The 15,323-nt window shown below is 49.7% G+C and overlaps 1 protein-coding gene across 1 annotated transcript; it reads left to right on the forward strand.

Moving 5' to 3' along the window:
* Window positions 1–9,127: 9,127 nt before the first annotated feature.
* Window positions 9,128–14,423, forward strand: LOC120734815. The gene is made up of 3 exons (XM_040033808.1): window positions 9,128–9,302; window positions 9,520–9,601; window positions 9,835–14,423. The coding sequence occupies exons 1-3, from the start codon at window positions 9,128–9,130 to the stop codon at window positions 14,186–14,188; spliced, it is 4,611 nt and encodes a 1,536-aa protein (XP_039889742.1). The 3' UTR covers window positions 14,189–14,423.
* Window positions 14,424–15,323: the final 900 nt, after the last annotated feature.

The following is a 15,323-nucleotide window of genomic DNA, read 5'->3' on the forward strand; positions in this document are numbered from 1 at the left end:
TTCTTGCCTGAAGTGTCCTTTCTTCCTGCGACTGTTATATAGATCGTGTTTGGAAAGTAATTAGAAAGTAATTATTCATCTGTAACCTGTCATGGAGACAAAAATATGGTGAGAGATCAGACACAGTTTACAGATGTACCTGTGACATCAGTGACCAAGATAACAACAGCCTCATCTCAGTTTAATAAAAAAATGTTTTTCCAGCAATTTAATAATCATTTCATGTTTTTAAAATAAATGTTCAGCAAACCTTTAATGTCCGTCTGGACTTCTTTAAGTTACTTGAAGACGTTTCACCTCTCATCCGAGAAGCTTCTTCAGTTCTAAGGTCAAATGGTGGAGAGTCCCAGATTTAAACCCAGTGGGAGTTTCCCCCCACAGAGGGACAAAAGGACCCCCTGATGATCCTCTAACTAAATTCCAATTTAAAGTTTTATCAGTGACCATAAACATGTTAGAAGAGAGATTTCCTCATGTTAGTCAGCTACATTTGAGATATTTCAGCTGTAAATATTTGAACGAATAAAACGACTTCAGTCTCAGCCAAACTGGAACAAATAAAACCCTGAAGTAAACTAAACATCACCTGCTTCACCTCAGTGAATCGTGTCCTGTGTTTACCTCCACTGAGAGGCGAGGGTCAGTGCGCTGGGAGCCGGCTGTTCACAGAGGGTCTTGTGAGCTCTGACCACCGGTCAGCTGATCGCTGGTTGTTAGGCTGACGGGACCTGACATCTCGGAAACATCAGAGCACTTTTGCAGCTCTGTCTTGACAAACTGACCAGATGTTTGATGATTACACCACCAGACTCTCGCCTAAGCAAACCTTAAAAGTGTATTTGAGCGTGACTGAACACACGATTCTTGATGTTTTCGCTGGTTTTTTTTGTGTCATTGTACAGTTTTGACCGTACGATATAAAGATCCTTGAGGCAACTGTTGTTGTGATTTGGCGATATATAAATAAAATGAACTGAACTGAACTGAATTGAGTATTTGGTGACCCAGAAACGGACAGTTTCAAAATTTTCTTGCAGTTTTGGTTGTTTTGCTCCGTCACAGACAGTTATGATTTCATTCTAAATACATTCCTGCTGCTCCGAGTCCTTCGCATCAGTCTATTACCTGGGATCAATCTGTCTTAATATGCTGTGCAGGATAAACTATCAGATGGTAATAACCTGTAGCCATGAACCATGAAATATTAGTGAAATAATTAAATATAACAAATACTATTTGTATTAATTGATTACAGGTTTATGGAATCGATTACTTATATATGAAATTAAATATTATTATTATTAAATATATGATTGAATAATTGACCCCTATTTTAATTATTTATTGAGACCTGTAATTCATTTTTTTAATAATGCATTTACTTTGATTTTGGCACTCTTTGCACTCCATAGACCTGCAGGCTAGATTAAGTAATATTAAATCTCAAAGTAAGTTAAAAAAAAATAACGTGATGCAAGTGGGAGTTGTGTTTTTCTGTGCTGGATCACAGTTACCTGAGTTAGTGGATGATCCAGCCTGCAGTGATTCATTAGTTTCTTTTTCACACTCCTTTATTAGTTTTGTAAATCTTTTCATGTCTTTTTAGCTGTGACAGTAGCAGGCAAGCTTTGTGTCACAAGTTGTGTTAAATGTGTGTACAAGACATAAATATGGACTAAAAAGGATGATTCCTGTGGACTACAGCACAGTTCAGCTGTTGTGTAATTCAACCTCAGAGAGCTGTAAACTGGTGTGTGAGGGAGTCATTAACAAAGCCGGGCCTGTCGAGTACTTCTGGAAGAAAGATGATGGAGAGTGGGATCAGTCAGGAAAGAAGATGGAGATCCTGAATAATGTAATTAACCAGCGGTTATACGTGTATGGGTGGTTAGCACTGTTGCCTCACAGCAAGAAGGTCCTGAGTTCAATTCCTCCATCAGGCCAGGGTCTTTCTATGTGGAGTTTGCATGTTCTCCCCGTGTTTGCGTGGGTTCTCTCCGGGTACTCCAGACACGCATGCAGTTAGTAGAAACTGTGTGTGAGTGGCTGTCTGTGTCTATGCTCCCTGCAAACCTGGAAAGGATAAACAGCTGGACGTATAATGTGGTTCTTAAGTACATTTTAGACCTGGGAACAGATTTGCTCATGAACTGGTTTTTATTTAGGAGCGTCCTCTCTTCCTGGCTTAAAAAACAGGAACAGGGTGCAGGACCTCTGACGCTGCTGTTACTTCTGCACTGATCTGTGAACATGGAGACATCAGCTTAACCAGCTTCTCTCAGTCTGTAAAGAAGTGCTTTAAGGTTGGCGACACTGTGGTCCTCAAACCTCTCAGTATCTCTGGACTGACCACCAGCATCTGTCTGTGTATCTGCTCTGCTGCCTGCTCTGAGGACAGGAATAAAATCTTTTATTAGACTTTTGTTCAAACACCTGGTTAACTCCAGCAGGTCATCAAGGTTACTGACAGCTTATTCTGAAACCGTGAACACTGCTTCATGCCAAACATCTCTGGATCGAATCTGGAAGTTGTTATCTGAACACAACTCGACCAAGAGCTGATCTAATAACTCCTGCTGTTTGTTTGAACAGCCCTCAGGATTGGGATTTCCTGGAGTTTAAAAACACTGTAGTACCAAAGAGCCAAAAGTCACACCCCACCACAAACACACTGATGTAAAGGAACATGCAACAAACACCAAATTACCTTCTATCCACTTTTACAACCAGTAGAACTTAATGTGGTTTGTGTATTCGGGATTGGCACCAGACAGGAACATTTACAGCGGGGCAGTCAGCTTACTCAGTCTACTTCTTCATATAATCACAGACACTATATTCATGTCCTCATGTGTGTTATGCACTGGGCTGACTTCCTTGTCACAACTGTTTTCATGATCATGCTTCCCACAAAAGAAAACCACAAAGATTAGAGAAAAGGAAGCTTTGAGACTGCTGCAAAGACTCACTTCTGCACTGATCTGTGAACATGGAGACGTCGGCTGGTTTCTGGCTCCTGGCTGTGCTGCTCTTAGCTGCAACCAGCTTCTCTCAGGATCAGACTGTGAAGTACTTCAAGGTTGGTGAAACACTCCAGTTCAGCCCTCAGCCGGTCTCTGAACAGATCTACAGCGTCGTGTGGAAATACGGCAAGAACCTGCTGGCTGAGTGGGTGCAAGGCTCGATTCCTCTGACATATTACAGCAAGTTTATTGGCAGAACCACTCTGAACACTGGCACAGGAGTGTTGGAGATCAGGAACATGACTGTAGCGGACAGTGGAGTGTATACAGTGGAGATCAACAACCAGGTCCAGAGTCAGGTTTATAAGACAGTGGCGGTCGAAGCAGCGCCTCAGCCTGAGGTGAGTGTGATGCCGCTGTTGTGTAACTCAACCTCAGAGAGCTGCACGCTGAGCTGTGACGGAGACGTCAGCGCTGCTGGGCCTGTCGAGTATTTCTGGAAGATCGGAGATGGAGAGTGGAAGCAGTCAGGAACGAACATGGAGATCATCAATAATGAGGAAACACAGCGTGTCCCAACTTTCTCCTGCAGGATGAAGAATCGAGTGAGTGAGAGAGAGAGCAAACCTCTCTTTAACCCACTCTTCCAAATAAAACCTGCAGACTGTGGACACTGGATTACAGTTTTAGGTGCTGTGATGAGATCTCTGGTGATCGTGGCGCTCTTTGTTGCCGTCGTCTACTTTTTGTGCCAGAAACTTCCTTCTGTCTGTGTCTGTAAACACAGAAAAGGTGATAATGATGCAGTTTAATGTTGACCATCACCTTTGGTTTCCTGGTGAAGACTAAAGCACGTCAGTCCTGAAAGTTCACATTTATTTGCTCATAAAACTGTTCTGCTTATTTTCTATAGCAGTGATAATCACCAGGCTGTCATGGCCATAGTCTGCCATGTTTGTAGTTTTCTCTGTTCTTGTGCCTTTTACAGTATTTGTATTTGTCTGTTTCCCCTCTTTATCAGTAAGTATTAAAAGCTGACGTTTGTTCATCGTCTCTGCCTCCAGCGTCTTTGCTTCATCAAACAGAATCAAGTTTGATAAAAAAAATCCATCATTGAAGAGAAATGCTTTGTGATGCAGTCTAACATCATTATGGTTTTTTAAAAATTTGACTAAAGCAACACCTGGAAACATTTGCAACCAGTCTTTTTCCTGTTCGAGGTGACAAAGCTGTGACTTCTGTCTCCACCACTGCTCAGACTTCCTAATGTGGGTCTTTAAAGCGGGGCTGTTATCTCATGGAGGTCAGTCAAGGCTCTGACATCAGCCTTCAGTGGTTCAGAGGGATTATAAAAAGGTTTTTGGGACTTCCCCTTCACAAATGTTTTCATGATGAGGCTCACCACACATCTACTGAAGGAAACCACAGGAAGCACTGAAGAGAAAAAGATACCTGCTGATCTGTTTCCGACCCTCACCTGTAGTCATGAGCTCTGGGTGATGATGGATACAAGCAGGGGGTGAGCTTCCTGGTGGCTTGTTTGTAGTTTTAAAGCTGTTGTGGTTCTGGGTCCTGTTTTTGAGTTTTGTATCTTGTAAATAATTAATCGTTTGTTGTGTTTAGACTTCTCAGTGTTTTTCATGTTTCCTGTTTTATTTTGAAAGTGTCTTGTCTCTTCTGTATTCATGAGGAGGGTCCGTCATCATCCCAGTTCCTCCCAGTTTAGGTTTTCTGTTTTAGTTCTGTCTTGCAGGGGGACGAGCTGCCTGTGAGCCTTCTTGCATTTTTAAAGCAGATTCAGCAGCAGAAACACAAGTGTGTGTGCGTGTGTGTGTGTGTGTGTGTGTGTGTGTGTGTGTGTGTGTGTGTGTGTGTGTGTGTGTGTGTGTGTGTGTGTGTGTGTGTGTGTGTGTGTGTTATTGGGAAGCTTCTCTGGGAAATAACTTTATCTGTTTATCTGTTCTAATTCTGAAATGTTGGGAGAGCAAAAGCCAGAGCAGCTGTAGCTGTGTGAGGGAGGCAGGATTAAGACCCGATTAGCAGGACGTGGGCTCAAAGCAGCTTTACTGCAGGACTACAAAGACCTACAGCACATACAAGACAAAGGCTCCTGACATGTGTCATCACAACACCATGCACAGCTGTGTGCACTCTTTATATTTCAGCTTGGATGGCTAATATTAGATTGTTCATTTATAAACTACATTTAGTGTTCAGTAAAATGTGGAAAAAGACGCGTACAGACACAGCTTTAAAAAAAACACCACCTGAAAACCCTCCAAAATATGACGTATTAGAATAGACAGGTATGTTATAAGATACTCACTGCAAAGTAGCTTACAGGAGAATGCTACCAGCAGCTGTGATGCTGCATACTGTGCATGTATGTGAGATAGAAAGTACTTACATAGAAAACACAGAGAAAAAACGGGTGTGAATGAGGCACGTTGGGCAAAGCGCTACGAGAGTAGAAATGCCAACCATTCACCATCTACTTCTGTGTAATATCATCTAATACCACAGGGTGGCGCTGTGAGCCAGTGTTGGAAGAGGACAGCAAACAGTCTGAAAGTGCTGAAGTCCCAGATGAGACTGGAAAACAACAAGTGATGATGAAGTTTGTCCAGACTGGAAAGCTCAAAGTGCCGTTACTGCTGATGTTGAGGGGAGCAAACATGCACTTGATTACTGAAGCCAGTCCACAGGTTTTAAAGCCAATTATGTGGTACTGGGTTGTGGGAGCCACTTATTTGTCCACACACAGTATGTAAAAGCCCGTTTATTTCCCAAATCCACCATGAAGAAGTTATACCAGCCAGAGGGCAGTGAGTCATGATGCCGTCACGTCTCACACAACATAAAAGGTGGACTTTGCTTCTTGGTCTGAAAAGTGAAGCCAGCTTGCTTTATAATGACGCCTCTGCCACTGTGACTGATCAGCATCACCCAAGCTGTGGGCTGGAGGATCTCGATCTGTCATCAGAGGGACATCTAGACTCTGCAGTGAGCCTGCGTGTGTGTTTGAACAGTGGAAGAACGTGCATGCTCCACAGAAAGGTCGGCAGGAAGTTTGAACAGCGACCCTTCCTCCTGTAAGGTAACAGCAGCTCTGCATCTCAGCCCAAACACTGCACCTTCTTATATCTTACTGAGGCCGCCGCACTAACTGTTTCTGGTAAATCACTGCCATGCAGTGGTGAAAACCCGAGTACAAGCGTGCAAACTCAGTTAGCTCCTTTTGCGTGTTGAATTGTCTTCCTGAGTGAAAATGTTGACGTTTTTCTTGCTAAGGTTGTTGCATGCTGCAGTGTCAGTGAGGCTCAGTGTGAGGGGGTGCTTGGCCAGGAAGCTTGAGGCAGAGGTGAGAAGTTTTGCTGCACATCAAAGTTTCCCTGAAGCAGAAACAAAATAACTATTTGAATTTGGGGTTTGACTTCTTTCCAGTCTTCGCCACAGGTCTCACTGCAGTCACTGAAGGGAAACACAGCAGTGCAGAGAGTGGTTCAAGCCCTTGCATACATCTGTCACTTCAGTGCTGATTGGTGGACATGCTGTTTGCTGCACTGAACTCTTCTGGAGCCCAAATTTTTCTCTCATACTTCAAGGTTGGTGGCACACTGGTCCTCAGTCCTGCCTGGGCCTACGGTAAAAACCTGCTGGTTGAGTGGGTGAAAGGCTCGATTCCTCTGAGATATTAAAGCAGATTTAAAGGCCGCTCAGACCTGAACACGAACACCGGGGTGTTGGAAATCCACAACATGACTGCAGCAGATACTGGAGTGTATTCAGTGGAGATCAGCAACCAGGTCCAGTGTTGGTTTATCAGACTGTGGAGATCAAAGATGTGCCCCAGCCTGAGGTGAGCGTGCAGCCGCCAGCGTGTCGCATGAACTCAGAGGACTGAGCTGTGATGGAGACGCTGATCAAAATGGGCCTGTGGAATATTTCTGGAAGAAGGATGATGGAGAGTGAGAGCAGTCAGGAAAGAAGATGGAGATCCTCAATAATGAGGAAACACAGCGTGTGAAAACTTTCTCCTGCAGGATGAAGAACCTGGTGAGTGAGAGCGACAGCGAGCCCATCGATAATCCACTCTACCAGGAGAAAACCCCGACTGTGGACTCTGTGTCACACTTTCAGGGGCTGTGATGAGATCCTTGGTGATCCTGGCTCCGTGTGTGTTTGTGGACAAACAAAAGACTCTTCGTAAATGCAGAAACACACACAGCTGAAGCTGAACCACCGCCTTAATTTCCTGCTGTAGATGAAAGTGAATATATTGCTTTTTAAAGCAAAATAGTTCAGATAAAGTCTGTTTGCTGTGGTGGTTTTTACAAGCTTGGGTTTCTGTTGTAACAGCTTGGTGTGGCTTCATCGAGGAGTCAGCTGTTATACACAGAGTGTCCTCTCCTGATCTAACAGTGTCCACAGAGAGAGAACAGCTCCACTCTAGAGTTTTATTTGTGTGGCCCAGATCACACATACAGGTACAAACAGCTTCGCTGGCAAAACACAGTATTTAAATCAATGAAAAACAAATAAAAACCAGAAATGTTTGCAAAATATAAAGATGCATACAGACGCAGAAGAACAGAAAGGAAGCAAAGCTGGTGCTGCTCTCACTGCAGACTGCAGCTTAGTTACAGCTCTGCATCCTCCAAGTACGAGTCTGTTGTGTTTGTCAGAATTTATTTGAATTAAAACTGAAAAACAAAACCGAGAAAACAGAAGCAGAAAAAATACTATGATTGAGTCAAAATTTGAAAATGCTGCAATGATTCAGTGAAATGTACAAACGCAGAAGTGCAGCACACAAGGTGAACGAGTTTGTCCAACTCTAACAAGCTTGAAACCGAATCTTTGTTGTGAGCAGCTCTGTCAGCATCCTCGGGGTGACGTCTCCAGGCTTCTTCTTTGTTCTGGTCTCTGTCAGGATGATCCCACACTGCTTCAGTCAGGCTGAGGTCGGCTCTGTGGAGGCCCTTCCATGACTGATGGTGTCCTGCGGTGTGTTATTATATCTGCGTGTGCTTTCACTGCACTGAAGTGTGTTTGCTGGAACAGGAAGCTGCTGGTATTGTATGGCGGATCGAAATATGATGGAACTTTCTGTGTTAATAATTCATATCTCCAACAGCCATACTGACTATAATCTGAGCCTTGGAGTTCACATTGACAATAAACTGGACTGGGCTAAAAACACCACAGCACTTTACAGGAAGGGCCAGAGTCGTCTCTATATTTTGAGGCGACTGAGGTCCTTCAACATCTGCCAGAAAATGCTGAGGATTTTCTACGAGTCTGTTGTGGTCAGTGCGATCCTCTATGCTGTTGCATGCTGGGGGAGCAGGCTGAGGGTCGCAGACGCCAACAGACTTAATAAACTGATCCGTAAGGCCAGCAATGTTGTGGGGATGGAGCTGGACTCCCTCAAGGTGGTGTCGGAGAGGCGGATGCTGTCCAAGATAAAGACAATGTTGGATAACACCTCCCACCCACTCCATGACATGCTGGTCAGTCACAGGAGCACGTTCAGTGAGAGACTGAGATTACCGAAAAGCACCACTGAACGACACAGGAAATCTTTCCTGCCTGTGGCTCCCTGTACAACGCATCCACTTAACACACTGGTTACTGCTACAACTACACATGTTTCTTTTCCAGCTATTTATTTATGAGTGACTTATGTATGTATATATATGTATATATTGTACTATTCTTAGTTAGCGTATTGTCTGTCTTGTCTTAATGTTGGTTTATAATGGAGCACTGTAACAAAAAATAATTTCCCCCAGGGATCAATAAAGTATTCTGATTCTGATTCTGAAACACGTCAGATGTGGGTTCATCTCTCCGTCAGACCTGTTCCTCTGATCTTCGGTCCAGTTGACAGCCGTCCTTCACTGGATCCTCTCATCACCAACGATGATGACACCGCCTACAGAGATGAGATCCAGCGGCTGTCAGATTGGTGTAACTACAATAACCTCACCCTAAACACCAAGAAAACCAAGGAAGTGGTCATGGACTTCTGCAGAACAGGAACTGATCCCCCTCCCCTCTCCATGAAAGGTGACTATGTGGAGAGGGTGTCCTCCTTTAAGTTCCTCGGCACCCACATATCTGAGGACCGATCTTGGTCCACAAACACATGAGCCCTGGTGATGAAAGCCCAGCAGCGCCTCCATTTTCTGAGGGTCCTGAGATGGAACAGGCTGCAGACTGACCTCCTGTCCTTCTGCCGTGCCGCTATCGAGAGCGTGCTGGTGCACGCCATCCCTGTGCGGTACGCTGGTTGCACAACAGCTGACAAGAAGAGCCTACAGAGGGTCATCAGAAGTGCAGAGAAGCTGTCCACTCCCCTCACTGGACTTATTTATTTATTATATTATATAACTGCCCTTGTATGCAGCCCCACAATGTTTCTGTTTCAGTGTTTCTTACACATACACCATGTGTAAAGTTCACTCACATATATGTTTTCTCTTCTTTACTTTTGCACCTTTGTGGTCCAGCTACCCAAATTTTGCTCTAAGTCTCTCAGGTCCTGTGTCAGGTTGTGGCGGAGGCGTGGCCCCGGGCGCAGCTGCAGGGGAGGAGTGGAGCGGAAGGCTCAACAGGGCGGCGCTGCGAGGCCGGTAAGAACAGCTGATGTTGTTTATGGACTGATGATGGTCTCCCTCCGCTGTGTTTATAGTGAGACGAGGAGGAGCGGCCAGAGAGAGATCAGCTGGGCTCGTGAGCTGTCAGACTGTGTGCCTGAGTCAGCTGTGAAAACAACAACAATAACAACAACAACACTTGAATAAATGTGGAAGTTGGCTGTACCTACCTGTGTGTGCGTGTGTCTGTGCCTGGTGTATTCCACAAGTGGTGCCGAAACCCAGCAGAGTGCCGGTGGGGAAATGTCCGACCCACAGGCCGCGCCACCCGCCCAGCCTCTGCAATTCTTGGCGCAGATGCTGGCGGAGATGGCGACGATGAGCCGGGACCAGGCGGCCGACCAGCGTGCCCACCTGGCCGCGCTGCGGGAGCAGACGGACCGGCAGACGCAAGTTCTGGAGCGGCTGGTCGGGGCCGCTGCCACGCCGAAGCCCTCGCCACTGTCGGTGGCGGTGCCCCGGATGGGGGACGGGGACGACCCACAGGTCTTCTTGGAGACCTTCCGTGCCACGGCGGAGGCTTGCCAATGGCCGCGGGAGGAGTGGGCTCCGCGGCTGCTTCCCCTGCTGTCCGGGGAGGCACAAACAGCGGCCCTGAGTCTGCCTCCGGCGTCGAGGAGCAGCTTCGCGGACGTGAGCCGGGCGGTGGTGGACAGGCTGGGGCTCACCGCCGAAGACCACCGCCGGCGGTTCCGGGCCTGTCGGCTGGCTACAACGGACCGACCATTCGCCTGGGCCCGGCAGCTGCGCGACGCGGCGGTACGCTGGCTGCAACCGGGAACATCGGAGGGGGAGACGAAGCTGGTGGACAAGGTGGTGCTGGAGCAGTTCACGGAGGGATTGCCAGCAGAGACGGCGAGATGGGTCCGGTGCCACCGGCCCGCAAGCTTGGAGGTAGCGGTGACGCTGGCGGAGGACCACCTTGCCGCTGGAGCAGGGGAACCCAGGGACGCCGGACGGAGGCCGAACAAACAGGCCCCAGTGCCGGCCCCGAGGCGCCGTGTGCCGACACCAGGGCAGGCAGAACGGCTGCCGGCGCTGAGCCCCACTAACCCTTTCGCGGTGTTGGTGCCGTCCAGGGGAACCGAGCCAAGTGGAGCCGTCCCCGAGCCACGGAGAGCAGCACAGACGCCGGGGCCGGAGTGTTGGAAGTGCGGGCAGCCGGGGCACCTGAGGAGGGATTGTCCGCTTATGGAAGTGGGGCAGGTGTTTCGTGTTGCTGGCGCCCCAGCACCCTCCCCCGGTCCTGGAGGGACATACAGTATTCCGGTAAGGACTCGAGGGGGTATACGCCAGGCGTTGGTGGACACGGGCTGCACGCAGACCCTCGTACACCAAAGCTTGGTTCGCCCCGGGGCGTTGCTGGAGGCAGAATGGGTGGAGGTGAGGTGTGTGCATGGTGACGTTCACAGGTATCCCATAGTGCCGCTGTTATTAAAGTATAAGGGCAAAACGCATAGAGTAACGGCGGCGGTTAGCCCGCGCCTGTCGCACCCCCTGATTCTGGGTACCAATTGGCCGGGGTTTCATCAGCTACTGGGGCAGTACGCGGGGGTGCGATCACGACCGGAAGCGGGGTGTAGCGTGTGCGCGGCGTTCAGCGGTGACGCGGGGTCGTCCGACACTGACTCCGGGGGGGAGGAGCCGGCGGGTCCCTCACGGGACGTCCCGCCGGCCCCGGAAGTGTCCCCCATGGGTGATTTCCCACTGGAGCAGTCTCGTGACGGCACCCTACGCTCAGCCTTTGACCAAGTGATGGCTATTGATGGTCACGTGGTGCGCCCTGAGGCCGCGCAGACCTACCCGCGTTTCGTCTTATTAAACGACCGATTATATCGAGTGAGTCGTGACACTCAGACAGAGGAAATACACACCCAGTTGTTGGTGCCGCAGGGCCGCCGGGAAACGCTTTTCCAGGCGGCCCACTATAACCCCATGGCAGGGCATATGGGCTATGAGAAAACTCTGGAGCGAATAACGGCCCGATTTTATTGGCCGGGCATCCGAGCGGATGTGCGCCGCTGGTGCGCGTCCTGCCCGGACTGCCAACTTGTTAACCAGCCGGCCATACCGAAGGCGCCGCTGCGCCCTCTCCCCCTCATTGAGGTCCCGTTTGAGCGCATCGGCATGGACCTCATCGGGCCGTTTCACCGGAGTGCACGCGGCTACCGCTTTGTGTTAGTCCTGGTGGATTACGCAACGCGGTACCCGGAAGCAGTTCCGCTGCGCACCATCTCTGCAAAGAGTGTGGCGCAGGCACTGTTTCAGGTCATCTCCCGAGTCGGAATCCCGAAAGAGATACTGACTGACCAGGGCACGTCGTTTATGTCTCGTACACTGCGGGAACTGTACGAATTACTGGGCATTAAATCTATTCGGACCAGCGTCTACCACCCTCAGACTGACGGGCTGGTGGAGCGGCTGAATAAGACTTTAAAGTCCATGATTCGGAAGTTCATTAACGAGGATGAACGCAATTGGGATCACTGGCTAGACCCTCTGTTATTCGCAGTGCGGGAGGTGCCCCAGGCCTCCACGGGATTTTCTCCCTTTGAACTGCTGTTCGGCAGGAGGCCACGTGGGGTGCTCGACCTGATTAAAGAAAGCTGGGAGGACGGTCCGAGCCCCGCCAAAAATGAGATTCAGTACGTGTTGGACCTGAGAGCAAAACTCCACACTTTGGGGAGGTTGTCACGGGAGAATTTGCTCCAGGCTCAGCAGCGTCAGCAACGCCTGTATGACAGAGGGGCTAGGCTCAGGCAATTTTCACCGGGAGATAAAGTGCTTGTGTTACTCCCTACTTCCAGCTCGAAGTTGCTCGCCAAGTGGCAAGGACCCTTTGTGGTCACACGGCGAGTCGGGGACGTGGACTATGAGGTCGCTCGGTCGGACAGGGGAGGAGCCACGCAGATTTATCACCTCAATCTCCTCAAACTGTGGCGAGAGGTTGAAACCGCTTCTCTGGTGAGCTTGGTGAAGGAGAGAGATGAGTTGGGGCCTGAGGTGCCAAATTCTATCATTCCCACCTCCCTCCCTTGTGATGACCATCTCACACAGGCCCAGAGAGCGGATGTTGTCGCGTTGCAACAGCGTTTTGCGGACGTGTTCTCCCCCCTGCCCGGCCGGACGTCCCTCATCGAGCACCATTTCGTGACGCAGCCCGGCGTGACGGTGCGTTCACGGCCCTACAGGCTCCCGGAGCATAAGCGAAAAATCGTGCAGAGGGAATTGGCGGAAATGCTGAGGATGGGAGTAATAGAAGAGTCGCACAGCGCCTGGTGTAGCCCCATCGTTCTGGTGGCGAAGAAGGATGGGTCTATACGGTTCTGTGTCGACTATCGCAGGGTGAACGAAGTGTCACGCTTTGATGCCTACCCCATGCCTCGGGTCGACGAGCTCCTGGACCGGTTAGGCACGGCCCGCTTTTTCACGACACTGGACTTAACCAAGGGCTATTGGCAGATTCCCTTGTCTGCCGAGGCCAGGGAGAAAACGGCCTTCTCCACTCCGTACGGTTTGTACCAGTTCGTGACGCTTCCGTTTGGTCTGTTCGGGGCCCCGGCCACTTTCCAGCGTCTCATGGACCGGGTACTGCGTCCGCACGCAGCGTATGCTGCCGCCTACCTGGATGACGTGATCATCCACAGCGACACCTGGGCGGAGCATGTGCTGCGGGTGGCCGCGGTCCTGGAGTCCCTGAGGGGGGCGGGGCTCACGGCCAATCCGAAGAAGTGCGCGGTTGGACGGAGGGAGGTGCAGTATCTGGGGTACCACCTGGGGGGCGGGCAGGTGCGTCCACAGGTGGAGAAGACGGCGGCTATCGCATCCTGCCCGCGCCCCAGGACGAAAAAGGAGGTGAGACGGTTCTTGGGGTTGGCGGGTTACTATCGTCGCTTTGTGCCGGGGTTTGCGCAGCTAACCAGCCCCCTGACCGATCTCACTCGAAAGGGTGCCCCGGAACTGGTCCAGTGGACGGGGCCGTGCCAGGCGGCGTTTGTGCAGGTGAAAAAGGCTCTCTGTGGGGAGCCGCTGCTTCACACTCCTAACTTTTCCCTCCCTTTTGTTCTGCAGACTGACGCCTCGGACAGAGGGCTGGGAGCCGTTTTGTCCCAGCAGGTGAGGGGGGCCGACCGCCCTGTCCTATACATCAGCCGGAAGCTAGCAGAGCGCGAGCGCCGGTACAGCACCGTGGAGAAGGAGTGCCTGGCCATCCGGTGGGCGGTCGGCTCCCTGCGCTATTACCTCCTGGGACGCTCATTCACCCTCTGTTCGGACCACGCCCCGCTGCAGTGGCTCCACCGCATGAAGGATGCCAACGCCCGGATCACCCGGTGGTATCTGGCGTTGCAGCCCTTTAAGTTCAAGGTGATCCATAGGCCGGGGGCGCAGATGGCAGTGGCCGATTTCCTCTCTCGCTCGCGGGGGGGGGGAGTTGGCTCGGCCGGACGGCTCCCCGGCCTCGAACGGGCGGTGGGGGTGTGTGGCGGAGGCGTGGCCCCGGGCGCAGCTGCAGGGGAGGAGTGGAGCGGAAGGCTCAACAGGGCGGCGCTGCGAGGCCGGTAAGAACAGCTGATGTTGTTTATGGACTGATGATGGTCTCCCTCCGCTGTGTTTATAGTGAGACGAGGAGGAGCGGCCAGAGAGAGATCAGCTGGGCTCGTGAGCTGTCAGACTGTGTGCCTGAGTCAGCTGTGAAAACAACAACAACAACAACAACAACACTTGAATAAATGTGGAAGTTGGCTGTACCTACCTGTGTGTGCGTGTGTCTGTGCCTGGTGTATTCCACACAGGTCTTTGCTGGATGCTTTCCTCTTTCTTAAAGACGTGACCTTCACTGCTCATCTGCTGTAGAAAGGTTTTAGACCTCACACTTCTTCTTTTGTCCAGTTTCCTCAGATTTTTTAACAACGTGGTGCACACCTTTGTAAATGTGTGTTGGTGCAAAAGTGTTATTTTATCTCAAAGTGTGTTATCTTTGGCTCAAGACTTTTGCACAGCACTCCAAAGCACTAAAAGAAAACGGATTCCCCCAGAATCCTCAAACATGGTTTTGACCAACAGCCCTCATTCATGGTTCTGTGAGTGTTTCACTGATGAGCTGTGGGAGGTTAACAGGTTACTGTCAGAGTGAAAGAGCAGGAGGTTATGCAGAGCGGTTGGGCCAGTCTGTCTTTGCAGCCAGTGTTTCCTGATTGAAGGTAAAGATAGCACATTCTCTGGTTTCCTGTGCAGCATTTTTCCTGGCTGAGTGGATGGAAGACGCCATTGACCTTGTATATTTTAGCAGATTTAGCAGCTGTTCACACCTGAACACTGATCCACTGCTGAAGATCAGGAACATGACTACAGCTGTCACATTTGTGTACTCAGTGGAGATCAACAACACGGTGTAGAGTCCCAGGTAGTGAGAAAGAGAGCGAATCCATCAATAATGTTTTCCACAGAGAATAAACAGGCCTCTCTTCTAAATCCAGCCTTATGATATCTCTGGGAGTCCTGCGATGGCTTGGGGCAGCAAAACCCAGTGTTTGAAAAGGAAATGCAAGTTTTTGTTTCATTTTCAGTGTTAATCATGTGTCAGATATCAAATATCAGTCTTCAAACGCTGATCTTTTTCAGGCTTTTTATATTTTTTAATTACTTTTTTCTGCCATCTTATCTGTGAATCTCTTTGACCTGCGCTACCCTGAATAAA

This window comes from Simochromis diagramma, unplaced genomic scaffold (assembly GCF_900408965.1).
Source record: "Simochromis diagramma unplaced genomic scaffold, fSimDia1.1 OVJJ01000176.1, whole genome shotgun sequence".
Classification (NCBI taxonomy): Eukaryota; Metazoa; Chordata; class Actinopteri; order Cichliformes; family Cichlidae; genus Simochromis; species Simochromis diagramma.

Excerpts from the sequence above, each read along its gene's own strand:
- LOC120734815 (XM_040033808.1), top strand. The coding sequence starts at position 9,128 with ATGAAAGCCCAGCAGCGCCTCCATTTTCTGAGGGTCCTGAGATGGAAC. Across the intron at positions 9,303-9,519 it reads CCTACAGAGGGTCATCAGAA|GTTGTGGCGGAGGCGTGGCC; the intron begins GTGCAGAGAAGC and ends GTCCTGTGTCAG. Across the intron at positions 9,602-9,834 it reads AGGGCGGCGCTGCGAGGCCG|TGGTGCCGAAACCCAGCAGA; the intron begins GTAAGAACAGCT and ends GTATTCCACAAG.